This window comes from Ciconia boyciana, chromosome 1 (assembly GCF_034638445.1).
Source record: "Ciconia boyciana chromosome 1, ASM3463844v1, whole genome shotgun sequence".
NCBI lineage: Eukaryota > Metazoa > Chordata > Aves > Ciconiiformes > Ciconiidae > Ciconia > Ciconia boyciana.
In genome coordinates, this window is record NC_132934.1 from 80971306 (window position 1) to 80984619 (window position 13314).

At 46.6% G+C, this 13314-nt stretch overlaps 2 protein-coding genes across 16 annotated transcripts in view; one reads left to right on the forward strand and one right to left on the reverse strand.

Annotated features, from left to right (window-relative positions):
* The window catches only part of BORCS5 (BLOC-1 related complex subunit 5), a 77869-nt gene extending 72825 nt beyond the window's left edge, over nucleotides 1-5044 (forward strand). Inside the window, exon 4 of the mRNA XM_072876701.1 lies at nucleotides 843-5044. Coding sequence (XP_072732802.1) covers nucleotides 843-1073 — 231 coding nt within the window. The 3' untranslated portion in view covers nucleotides 1074-5044. The remainder of the gene's footprint in view (nucleotides 1-842) is intronic.
* A 4714-nt stretch (nucleotides 5045-9758) lies between these two features.
* Nucleotides 9759-13314, reverse strand: part of DUSP16 (dual specificity phosphatase 16) — a 71122-nt gene continuing 67566 nt past the window's right edge. For all 15 annotated transcript variants that reach the window (XM_072876799.1, XM_072876816.1, XM_072876724.1 and 12 more), the window contains one exon: nucleotides 9759-13184. In XM_072876799.1, coding sequence (XP_072732900.1) covers nucleotides 12008-13184 — 1177 coding nt within the window. In that variant the 3' untranslated portion in view covers nucleotides 9759-12007. The remainder of the gene's footprint in view (nucleotides 13185-13314) is intronic.

Below are 13314 nucleotides of genomic sequence, written 5' to 3' on the forward strand. Positions count from 1 at the left end.
ACAATGTGTAAAACAGCTTAAACCATCTGACTTGGCTCATGTGTATACGGTACTAGCAGCTATCGGCTGAATCCCGCCTGGAGTTTACAAGTCTGGCTGAAGAGAAAGTTGGGCTGTGAATTATAAAGGCTACCTTTGTCACTCAATGGCAGGAATAGCACTGCAGTTCCTGTCATTGTCATCATGCTACAGCCATGTTTAGGTACTTACTGTGTTTAATTGCATGGCTGATTCACTTAATGTCTCTCCTGGGGTCACTCATAGCACATTTATTTTTAGGATTTGGGGAAACTGGGGACACTAGCAATCCATTGTGGTTCTCTCCCAAAGGCGGGAGTTTTCCAGATGATGATGGTAATAGCAGCAGCGGCTTAATCACAGAGTAACCTGGCTAAAGTGATGAAATTAGCACTGGCAACTATGGTAAAGCCTAATGCTTGCAAATGAACGATCTCCACTGAAAATATACTACAGGTATAGGCGGAGGCCATGAGTTCCCTGGGTTTGGATAACTTAGAGGATATGCGCCTAGTTTATTAGGAAATCCCTGGCAGTGCCTGTTGGCTTTCAACCCTATAAATAAAGAATTTTCTGATCAAATACTCAGCGTTTGGTGTAGAACTGAGGTGGTCATATGTCTTCCCTGGTATACAGCTATGAATCATTCCGTTTCATGACAAACTTGTCGTGCCCCAACAGAGGAGCTCCTTTGTACCTGGCTGGTAGCTCCAGTGGGGCATCTAACATGCTTCTTGGTTGCTTAATAGGAAAGACAACGTGCTGAAAGGCCTGTGGTAACAGTCGGTCTAATGCACCTCGCTCTGCTTGTTGTTTTTAAACAGATGGACCTCTCTGTGGAAACTCTTTATAGCTTCATGCAGGAGCGCCAGAAGAAGTATGCCAAGTATGCGGAGCAGATCCAGAAGGTCAATGAGATGTCTGCCATCCTCCGCCGTATACAGATGGGCATTGACCAGACGATCCCGCTGATGGAGCGGCTGAACAGCATGCTGCCGGAGAGTGAGAGGCTGGAGCCCTTCAGCATGAAACCCGACCGGGAGCTAAAGTCCTAGCTGATCCAGCAGCCTCCCCCTCCTCACCTTCCACGCTCCAGCGTTAGCACAGACACGCTTCCAACGGGCTGGGCTGGCAGATGTTTGAAGCGGACAGCAGTGCTGCCTGACTCTCTGCCAGGGCACCAGAGGAAGAGCAGCGTCAGCTGCCAGAACTGCGCAGCCAGGAATCCAGGAGCTCCCCGGTCCCGTCGTCTGGAGAAGATGATTTACTGTTCTTTCATCTCCCTCCTCTTGCCCTCCTGTCTCCTTTACAACTACCACCGCCTGTGCCGAGACATTCGTTTCATTGCTGTGACTAGATTGGGGTTTATAGAGGAGGAGTTTTCTTTCATCTGATTTTTTTTTTTTAAACTAGAAAAATTCAAAGGGATATGGGGTGTGACAAACCCTCTAACATGGTTTTTGTGCCACTGTGGTTTAGACGATTAGATGGCTGGCAGGTATTTCTGAGATCCCCTGGCCTTGGCAATATGTGTGTTTTATAGGTGAAAGTGCGGGAGCCAGGAACTGGCTTATTAAAATCTGCCTATTATCATAATTAACATGGTTTGCATGGCAGGGTTTTGGCATGTCCTCCTCGAGGCTCCTATTTTTATGGGCTCACTAATTTATGAGGCTGTAAAGGAATAACTGTTCCAGATACGTATGTCTGTTAATGTTAAGCAAGCCTTAGTGTTCCTCTCCCCCTTGCCCTGGCAACGTCCCCATGCCCCAGCTGGTGGCGTTTCGTGTCCCTCACCTTGCACAGTGATTCTGACAGGCACTGGCATCGACCTGCTCACTTTGCATCCCATACTTGGACATGAGGTGTCTTTTTTTATTTTTCTTGGGACACTCGTTATCTTGGTGCTGTCTTTTTCTGCCAGAGGGAAGCAGTTGTTTCTTTGCCTTCAGGTGTATGGAGTTGGAGGGGGGAGACAGGAGAAGTCCTTTAGGTCTTCTCCTTGGCTTAGCTGCCGTCATGCCGAGAGCTTGCCTGCGCGCAGTGTTTTATGACTGAAACCACATGGCCCTTTGGGACCACGCTCAGCGAACTGCTCCAAAGGCAACAGGATGTTCTTGCCTTCTCCCAAGCCAAGGGCCCTGCTGGAAGGCAAGCAGCGTGTCCATGCTGCCTGGGCGCTGGGCTGGCCCATAGGAGACGGGTTGGTTGCCAAGTCTGCCACTGGTCTGCTGGCTGCAGGCGATTTGCAGCACCTCTCCGAGCTTTTGCTTCTCCCCATATAAAACGGAAGGATATTCTACATGCTGCTGTAAAAACATTTACGAATCTAGAAAAAAGGTGTAACAGCCTGCGTCACCATTGCATGGCAGCTCTTGTCTGCAGCAGAAAGGGCGTGAAACCAGAAGCGAGGAGTTTGCTGGGTCAAGAGTGGGTTTGTGTGTGTTTATGTTAATCCCAGGATGCTGTTGCTGGCGAGGAGGTTGAAGTGCGCCCATGAACCCCAAGGGTTGTGGCACGTCAGGAGTGCAATTACAGTGGGGAGGAGAGCTGTCTTTGAGAGAGTCAGTGTGACAACCCATCTTCCAGTACAGCACAAGGCTAGGTGACTTGCCAAAGGTGACTTGCTTCGATACCTCTTAGTAAGTACTTAGAGTACTTGCAGTACTCTTAAGAGTACTTAATCAGCAAAAGATGGTCTCTAAGCATTTGGGTGTAAGAGCATGGTAGGGTTTTGACGGTATTAATTGCTGCCTGGTGGCAGGAAGCAACAGGCCATTCTCTTGTTGCATTCCCAAAGGCCACGTAGCCTAGAGTGAATTTTGTGATGCATACTGCAGCCAGCTTAGATGTGTATCTGAACCATAGCGGTGATTGGGCCCCAGGGCCCACTGAACACTGTCTGAAAGCAGAGTCCCATAGAAATGAAGCCCCCTGGAATGATGCCCTGGGAAGAGCGATTGACTGTTTGAGAGATGGCAAGGAACTCGGCAGATTTTCTAGTAAAGGCAGCAGAGTGGGCCTGGTTGTCTACTGCTTCCAGCCCAGAGTTGTTACATAGTTGTATATACATAGGTGTATGCTCTCTGTTGCACGGGATATAACATCAGGCTTCCATCCTTGCTCATGCATCCTGCAGTATTTTACACTTGGTTTGTTAAAAGCTTACGTGAGACTTAACAACCCATGAAAACCTGCTTGTCATGACTATGCCCATGAGGGTCCTCATTGTCCATCACTGAATATGTCTCTGCCTCCTGCCATCAGACATGCGAGAATATTCAGCAGCTTTAAATAGCGGCTGCAGGCGTTTTTGTCCTCCTCGTCCAGATGATGCTGTCTGGAAGTTTAGAATGTGTGACATTCAGCCGCCTGCCAGACGGGATCATGGATATCCCACACCCTCGCGTGCTGGAAGCCTATACCGGGGGAAGATCCTGATATTGGATCTTGAGGCAGGGGCTAGGCTGCAGATGCTCTCTCCTGTAAAGCTTCTAGACATTTGGCCTCATGCTATTAAGTATCAGATCAAAGCATTGCTCCTTGCAGTGCTAATGAGGGCAAGTGAATAGTATTCCTATCTGAAAGCTGCAGGAGCGAGGGCAAACTGCACATCAGTTCCTTCCTTATTTGCTGTAAAACACATAGACATTGGGCTGATAATGGGAGAAAATGCTTGTTCTTATGAATGCTGGCCTTTAAGCTTGTGGTTGTGCTGCTGGGCCTCCCAGCTAGAGCTTTCTGAGCAGCAAGGGAAGCTGTGAAAAATGTTAATAGCTTAACTAGAAAGAAATCGGAGCCAAAACATGAAGGCCAACCTCTTCCAAAGCACACAGGTCATTACCTTCAGTCCACAGGTGATAGTGTCTTGTATGGGTACTGTAAGATAGTGTGCACCCTCTAACTGTTCTTAAACAATGGTTTACAGTTTTATTTAAAACATTGTCACTGGCTTCATTAACTGTAAATCTTTGGACCTCTCACTGAGGGAAGGATATTTCCTGCCATGTCTTCTTGAGCTCCTGTTTGTTGCTTGGCTGCTCCTCATCTGCTTTGCTCTGCGTGCTGCTTTCAGCTTCATCTCAGATGCAAGTGATGCTCAAGGTGAGACTGTTGCTTCATTCCCTTTCACGCTGTTTAGCAGATTTGAGATGTGACTGGAATTACCTTTCTGCTTATGAATTTTCTTTTCCAAGCCAAATGCTGTTAGAGAAGGCCTCAGGTACCTCTCACGAATGTACTAGCTGTTACTTCTACCACAAAGTTAGTGCTATGAACAGAGAATAATCTGGCGTGCTCTACTGAAAACAAACATTTCTGCCCTTTTCTGCTTTCTGAGGTGGTGTGTAGTCTGGGGTGCAGGCTAAGCTTCTTGATAGGCAGTCTTCTGAAAAGCTGGAGAACAGGGTGAGTCTCTGGGTCTAAAGTTTCCTGCTGGCCTGAGCTGCTCTGGTTCTTCCCCTGACTCTGCTGTTGTGACCCTGCCTTTGTGCTGCTGCTGGTGCTTGTTGCATCCCACACTGGTCAGTGTGCTACCCGTGCAGAAGAGGTTTGCTTTGTTGTTTCCGTTGTTTTTGTAATTTAATGCATTGACAGGGTGCTAAAGTGCCAACCTATCTGCAGGACAATTTCTGTGAAGATCTGGTGAAGGGGACAGAAAAGAGTTGTGGGTTTTTTTTTTTTAAATATGTATTTTAAATTAAATATATTTAAATATATTTAAATATTTAAAGTGTATTTTCCCCTCCTCTAAGCTTTTACACAGAATAGAAATACATGTTTTCACAGGCCCACTCATTGCATGAGCCAGCCCCTCTCTATCAGACTGTGTGCCAGTGGTTTCCTGAGGTACTATTGTAATGTCCCTCCTGTTCCCGAGCTGCCAGAGTGTATTTTGATTACCAGCCTTGTGGCTGAGCGGTCCTTGGTTTATGGGTTGTTATCTTGTTCACAGACTTGCTCTGCTTTCAGCTGCCTACATGCTACGTGTCCCATGGCTCCAGCATTAAAACATTTGGTATCACTCTTTTCCAAGTGTGTTGTTTCTCCGATTGCCTTGCTTATTCTTAATTTACAGTGCGCCACTTCTTGCTGCCATGTCTATGGACAGTACACACACTTTAGCGTGGGAGGTCGTATCTTAGCTTTACCGCTTTGTACACAGAACCCACCTTCATGCTGTGGAGATGGCCAGTTGCAGCTGCCGCCGGGCTGCCTCTGCCCTGGGACTGTAAGGAAACATGTCCCAGAATGAAAATAAATGTTGGGTTTTTGGGATGCTATCTCAATTCAGGTTGGCACTGATGACCAGTTTAAATAAATGATGTGCGCAGTGACGCTTGTGACTTGCCAGCAGTGGGGTGGGACTGTAGTTCAGCTGGCTGCCTACCTTTTCTGTGCTGATAGCCTCTTGGAGATAAAGAAGAGGGTGTAGGACTGATGGACTCAAACACTTGCCTAAGACTGTAGCTGCCCTGTGCAAAGCACTCGTGGTGTGAGACACTCTCTGCCTGTTTTGTTAGGGCACTTGCACCTTGTGTGCACGCAACAGCTTTCCGAAGATTCACCGGGAAGACTAAACAGGAGCAGCAAAGTGTTTCTCATTTCTTACCCCCCCCGCCCCCACACACTTAGCCTGTCAAAAAGAGACCATGTCCTGACAGATGCTTTACATCAGTTCTTTGCCAGATCACAGAAGGAACTACAGCTGGGCAGCCTTGGGCAGGTTGGCTTTCAGCGTGTCCCCTACCCTGCCCGCTGCTCATCTCCTCCTGCTGATTCTTTGCACATCCCTGAATGGGTTGGTTTGTACTTTTAGCCAAACTTCAGTCTCTTATTCAGCTGGTCTGTGGTACTTCTCTGCGGGTTGTTGGCTTGCTTTCAGCTGCCACAGGTAGGTTTTAACTTCTTCATAATGTGAGCCTGCACAGGATAGCAAGGTGACACAGAAAGAATAGTTCACCCAGTGGTCACCAAAGCCAAGGCAGGTCTGAGGTGGTCAGGGGTGTGCTTGGCAAACCTATGCCATTATAGAGCTAGTCCTAAGGCAGGGGGGAGAGAGGAGAGGCGCATTCAAAGGGCAATTCTTAATGTCAGCTGCCTAAAATAACCCTTTTGTGTTTTTAAAAGCTTTGTATTTTAACAGACCTCATGGGGAAGCTGTGGACGTAATGAAATATGATGGGCTACTGTAAGACTGTAGCATGACCACAAAAATAAATGAGCATGGCTGTAGATTTTGTCAATACCTTGCTGGGGGTGTTACCAGTGTAGCGTTCAAATGAAGCATTTGATTCTGTTCTCTTAATTCTGATGCAGGCCGAACTATGGAGAAGCACAGCAATACTGGAGGCTCAATGGAATGTCACAGGGGTTATTAAAGACCAAGCAACCAGCTTTCTGCAAGTGGATAGCAAAATTTTTTTTAAAAAGCAAGGGGCAGTTGCTGTAAGAGCTGATTGCTACTTGCTGAGGGAAGCCCAGCTTTGAGAACACCCCCTGATGGAGCTGTTTCCTGCAGGAAACAAGTTATTCTAATAAACTTAGAAAATGAGTGGTTTAGAGGAGAATAAGTGAAAGTACCTGCAGGAGAATGCTGTTCTCCTGGCATTGGGAAAGCAAAGCGGTGATGGATTCTCATCCACTGCCCATGGGATGCTGAACAAAGAGAGATGTAAATGTACAGGGGTTTTTTGTTCAGTGATCTGATGCCCCAGCCTCGTAGTTGCCTGTCCTATGTCACGCTTTGGCTTTGTACAGCAGTGGGTGCTTGGTGAGGGTCCCTGTAAACAGGGGCTGAAATCCACACCTCAAAGTAAGCATTCCCTTCCAGCAGGGCAGTTACCCAAATGTCTGTTTTACAGCATTTTGTATGCTAGGAAAGCAGCCCCTTCCCAGAGGGGTGAGTGTTGCAGAAGGCTAGAAGGCGGCTTTTCTATTTATAGTGGCTCTCATTAATATTCTCCAAGTGCAGAATTAGCTGAAGGCTTCACAGCAGAAACACTTCAGTTTACCTCAGAGCAACCATTTGGGCCCAAGGGCCAAGAAGTTCTCTGGAGGCACAGTTCAAAGGGAAAGGCCAGTTGCCAGGCTAAGGTGATATATTATGAACACTGTTCTTCTACCTGAATTCCCAATTGTAGTTTTGTGCATATAGTATAACAGTGGTATTGTATTGTAAAGCTATAATATCTAAAAGTACTAGAATAACTCTACTTTGATCTCAGAAACTTTAAGAACAAATACAGGCTAGCTAGGTGTTTAGTCAGGGTATGGCTATCTAAGTAAAATGTCTAGGTAGGTGAGTTTGGCTCAGTCTCAGTAATTTCAGATTTAAAAAGGGGCAGTAACAACCTTATTAGGACTCCAGTGCTGTCCCCAGGGGAACCACCAGGCCACTGTTCTGGGCTTTTGATAGCACCGCTTTCTGGTAGAAATCAATTTAAAACTTGTGCTGTGAGTCAAAGCGTAAGGAGCAGCTAGGGGATGAGTGGGTGTAGTTACTAAAAAGAGCAGCTCACATAATTATCACATTTCTACTCTCCATCTCCCATCTGTGCCCCCCCAGCCCCCTCAAAAAGAAGCAGGGCTACCTGATCCATGCTGAGGGGAGGTTTGCCCTGTTTTAAGTCCACTTCACTCTAGGAATGTCACAGTGATGCTTACATCAAGACCTCAGGGACCCCTTCCCAGTAATGCCAGTCAATGAAATTAAAATGAAGTGTTGATGACATGTGAGACACATTTCAGTTGCCTCTCAGGTTTTCACTGGAGATGTGAGTTAGACTGTCTCTTCACAGAGCTGTCTACTGGCAGGGGCAAGAGTGGAAGGATGGAGGAACAAGAGCAGAGCAAGTCCTGCAAAGCAGGCAAGAGGAGGACAGGTGAAAGCTAAAGTGCATGCTTCAAAAAACAGACCTTAAAGGGAAGAAGCAGTTCATACTGAGATCAGAAGTGGACTCTGGAGTAGGGGGAGGGAAGCTAGAGCAGGTAAATCTTAGAAGATTGTCAGATGAACCTAACAAGCTGATGCCATTTAGGTCTAGTACTGTGCATGGTTCTTGTTTTACTGTGCAGTGGATGCAAGCTTTCTATGTACTAGGTGGTACATCTTGTTTGTAGAAGTAAGCATAGAAGCCCATGCAGATTGTTGCTTGTGCTGTGGCTGATGGTATTGTATCTTCCAGAGAGGCCAAAGATTCTGCATTTCCCCTTCTGGGGTTATGTGTTAAAATTATCTTTTAAAAAGATGCTTTTATTACTGGACCTGAGTTTGAAAATGCTATTACACAAACCTATAGGTCTGAGCTTCACCATCTAAGGATATAACCTTAGTAGCCATATTCTACTGCAGGATTTAATTTTAATATATACTACATTTGTATAAACTATGCTCTGAAGGAGCAATGAGGGGCATGCCCCTCCCTCAGCAATCAGAATGCTTCAGGATGGGCAGAATCAGTTAAAACAAATATTTAAACAAGTAATTAAATTCTTCTTCAAATAAGAAGTATGGGAGGCAAGAAAAATCCATGGGGCTAATCCTAGGTAACAATCAATTTGAAATACTTGCTTCAGAAAGACTAGGACAGCTGCCCTGGGAACATTTTACTCACAACCACATTAGATGTTGCAAGACAGCAATGCAGAGAAGTGCCACTGCTACTGTTCAAGGGAGCAGAAGAGGTGGGTAAACAGGTACAGGTAAGAAGCTGAAACTGTTACCAGTGCTGTAAAATCACCGCTGCTTGTGACAAAGGGTCCAAAGCTACCTAGTCTGTCTTATTCATTAACAGGCAGGCATCTGCAAAAGATACATAGGATAAGGACAAGCCCCCTGCTAGTGCTGGGGAGCAGGTCATACTGCAGGCAGGTAATACACGCTCCACAGCCAGAGGCACACAGGCTCCTTCCTCAGCCGTTCTATATAAACAGGTACCATTTCTGATTTTATTTCATCATAACATACAGGTAATGCTCATGACACAAGATGAGAAACTCACATCTCTCTGAACCATTTAAACAGCCTGCCATACACCAAAGAACATTATATTCATATTGAACATGTACACATTTCCCCCCTCGCATCCTCCACTTTGCTTTCCAAGCTTCTAAAAACCATTTCCAGCATTGTTCAGGTACAGGGCACTAGTTCAGATAGGAGACAGGGCACCACCCTGCACAGGACTTGCGGTTAAGGCTTCCTCCTTCAGGAACCTGTCCCCTAAAAATACTGAGCCTACAGCTTTGCTTCATTCAGTGACTATAGCGTATTGGAAATCATGAGGAGACAGAAGACCAGATTTCAGTTCCTCAGAAGGCGATTAACCAAATGAAGCCCAAACGTACATATTTGTATGTATAGAGAGAAGGGGAGAACACACGTGAAGGAGCACAAAAGACAGAAAGATTCTGTTTCTGCCTCTAGGGATTGATTTGTGTTAACCCCCATTAACTGATTTAAATCAAAGACACAAATTCACTGAAATCTGGCTGAGAGGAGCACTGCTAAACCATTTACATACATATATACACACAGAGTGTGCAGATATGCTGAAAACAGTTGTAATGTAATTGCTTTCACTTGATATGTAAACAGAGACAAGTGGCAGTATGTTTAATGAATAGCCAAGACCTGACATGCTTTCCAGTGTGGTGTCAACCTATCCCTTGCCCAGACTACCCCTTCTTCCAGCATCTCATACACACGGCACAAACACAGCCTCTGGGTTGAGTTACTCCTGGTGCTGCCTCTCTCTCTGTGTCTTTTGCACTTTTTAGGCTCAAGTTAATCAATGCTGTAGCTTTCAGTGCCATTTTCAGCAGTCTGCTGTAGGAAATTAGAGTCACATCCTAGCCACAAAACAAAACAATGACAAAATCTTCTCCACTTTTCAATATAGTAAAACCTGAGATTTGAGTCACAAACTAGCTAAACTTACAGTAAAAAAAAAAAAAAAAACAAACAACAAACAACCCAAGCTGCTGACTTGAATTAGGGCTTCAGTTTGCTGCTGACAAATTTTTTTTTAAAGCTGTTGGCCAGGGGGAAGTATTTGCTATGTGTGATTTACAATTTTCAGCTGCCTGCACTGAAATGGGACAAAACAATACAGTTCCCCCCACCCCCCCGATACACATGTTCTGAGGGGTGCTGGGGAAGACCGAGATAACATGTGTGCAGCTCCCATGGGAGCAGGAAGGATGAAGTTTTACGCTGTGCCTCTAGTACCACTCCTCGCTGATCGTAAACCTCTTGCAGCAACACGTGCACACAAAACAATTTGAGCAGCGGCAGCCAAGGTACCACAAGAATGGTGAGCTGGAGGGGAAGCAGCTGGTTTGCTGTCAAAAACAACACAAGAAGGGCTGTGCCTAATCTCCCATGAAACACCCCGCTGCCAGCAGGGAAGTGACAACTCCTTGAGCTGGCATGTTCCCTGGGGTGGCAAGGGTGAGGATGCGATACCGGCCAGCAGCAGCACAGCTAGAAGCATCTGCAGCCAAATCATGCATCAGCACGCTGGGAAACTAAGACCCTATGCTGGGACAGAGGACAACGGCCAGGATCAAGTTCCTTTGGAGCTGCGAGTGCAGGAGGTGAGCAGGCTTCCCATTAAAGCTGTCTCTTCTCAAACCCCCTTTCTCTCACACCACACTATGAGATGGGGTGCTGGAGGGCCCCTTCTGTTTTCCTTGGACAGCCAGTCAGACTTCTCTTTCTCAGATGAAGTCAGCAAACCTAATGCGAAGCTTCTATCTCCAAGCCTCCACAGTTTGAGTAAAGGATGTTGGGATGGAAAAAAACCCAGCCACTTGAATTGCCCCTACCCCACAGGTGACTGGAACCATATATGAAGAACAGTTCCTTAATGGTGCTGCTCAGTTAAGGACAAAAGCCCATTTTTAAGCTTTAAAAAACAAAATAAAAGCCTTCAAGAGCCATCTATTGAACTGTCAATTGGCAAGAATAGGATGTCATGGTATTGTACCAGCCACTTCTCTTGCACGTAACCCTAAGTATTAACCACTCCCTTATAGCTTAGAAGCCAAAGCAGCTACCCCTCTCCCAGAAGCCAGCCTAATATAAAAAATACAAATACTGCTTATTTTATGTTTCAAAAGACTGGGGGAAACAGTCGTTAAGTATGGTTCGTTCATTTTTTTTAAAAATTGCTGCTGAGCCAACTGAAACACTTGTGCGTAGACAGCTTTAAAAAAAAAATAAAATCAAATGTGGCTAGTCATTACTTGTTCACATTGTTTATGAACTGACTACCAGCATCTGGCAGCCATAAAGCCCTAGTTTATTTTTTATATTTTTGAGGTACTGGGGTTTTTTTTTTTGTCTGAAGCAGCTCTCTAGCGAATCACCTAAAGCCTATCCATTAGAACAATAGTTACACCAGTATTTACATTTGCCTGAACTGTGTGTTCAGACCAGCCTTGCTGTAACCAGTCCCTACGTCCTTTGGAATCGCTCCCGGTCTCCTTTCTTACAGGAAAAAGGTGTCCCTCCAGAGGTTGGCTCAGTGTCAGGGCTAAGGTGCACTGGTGAAGATGTGGGGCATGAGGAGGGGAGAACAAAACTAGCTTTGATGGGTAGGAGCGTGTTTCAGTGGAACCAGAGAAAGGGTTTGATACAGAGAGAGCTTCCTTTTTAAAAACCACTGAAAGGATGTGCAATCCATTGCATATAATTGCTTCCTCTGTCAGGGAAAGATCTTTAAAATGTTCTGCCCTTCTCCAGGAAAGGGGAGGAGAAAAACCCAGCGGTACGCTTGGTCTCCTCAGGCAGATGCTCACTTGTTATTTCTTTGCCATATTAATCTAGTCACTGCGTTCACACTGAAACCTCGCATTTCTTCCCTCCCCCCCACCTTTTTGCACAAAGTTTGTTCTTTTCAGATTTACAGGGACCTCTCAAATGCTGCGGGAGCAGCCTGGAGGGGGAAGCAACTCCGATACAGTCACACAAGCCTGCTGCCCCTCAAGACACTTCAATGATTTCCATGCTGCCTGAAAAGCTCGACTGACTACCTACTTTCCCCAGTTCTTCTCTGGATCTGTTGTCTGACATGATGCTCTCCCCAAACTCCATCTGGCAGCTTCTGCGCTTAAACTGCTTTTCAAAAGAGCTTTCCTCATGCCAGCTCCGCCTGGAGTCACCTCGATCACCCTGCTTTGGTCTCCTGCGCACAGCACAGGCCTGGTCACAGCCCGTGGGCAGCTGACTACAGCTGTAGGCAGAGTAAGCAGCGCTGTTCCCATAGATGGCGGAGGCAGAGTAGAAATGCGAGGACTCAGTTGCAAAATACCAGCTGTTGGTAAGGGATGTAGCCGATGTCTGAGGAGCCAAGATGTCCGAGTGCCAGCCTTTGAGACCCAGCCCAGCAGCAGACTTTGCCAAATGCTGCTGGCTGGTGGAGAGACCAAACAAGAAGTTCGTTCGGTAGTTGTCTTCCATGCTCCCGCTCCGGTGGAGGGGGTACAGGAGCGACCGCTGAGTGGTGGCACTGCTGCTGGCTCTCCCCAGGTGTTGCCGTTTGCTCTGGCTATCCAGCTGCCAGGTGTTCTGGGGTTTCTTGGGAGGGTTTGCTTCCTCTTTGTCAGGGCTGCTTTCTGGGGTCTGCTCCGAGACCTCCTGGACAGGGGAGAACTGACACAACTTGCTGCTGCCCTCTAAAGCAGTCGTGTGTTTGTAGTATTCCAGGGTGTCTTCGGAGGAGGCAAAGCCCTGAACCGATGCAGTCACACAGTTGCTACTTGCTGAGTAGGATACCGACTTGATATCCAAAGAAAAGGAGCGCTTCAGCCGGTTGCTGTCCTCCACCTTATCTAGGGAGACGTGCAGTCCGTTTATGCCCTGTACCAGTGGGCCGTCTTCCAGAGGGGACAAGTGCCCGCGTGGTGCACTGCCACAGTCCGTCCGCTTCTGTTCCACGATCTCGGAGGTAGCGGTAATGCAGAGCTGGTTAGCAGAGAGGCTGCTCTGCCCACCTTCTGGGACCAGCACGTGCTCACTGCTTTTTTCCAAATGCAGAAGTTTCAGCTTACTAATATGTCCAGGCTGACCGCTCTGGTTCTTGATCTTTTTCTCAAAGTCCAAAAGCTGGCCCAGAAAGTTGAAGTTGGGAGAAATGGTTGGCCTTTTTTCTTTCACAAATCTGGAAAGAGGGGACAAACAAAACAAGAATTAATTTAAGGACCTGCTGCTCAGACCTGAGATAACCATAGTGCAATTGTTGTGAATGCTAACAGCCTGATCTTAACTTGTCAGGATGCCTGAGCTGAGGT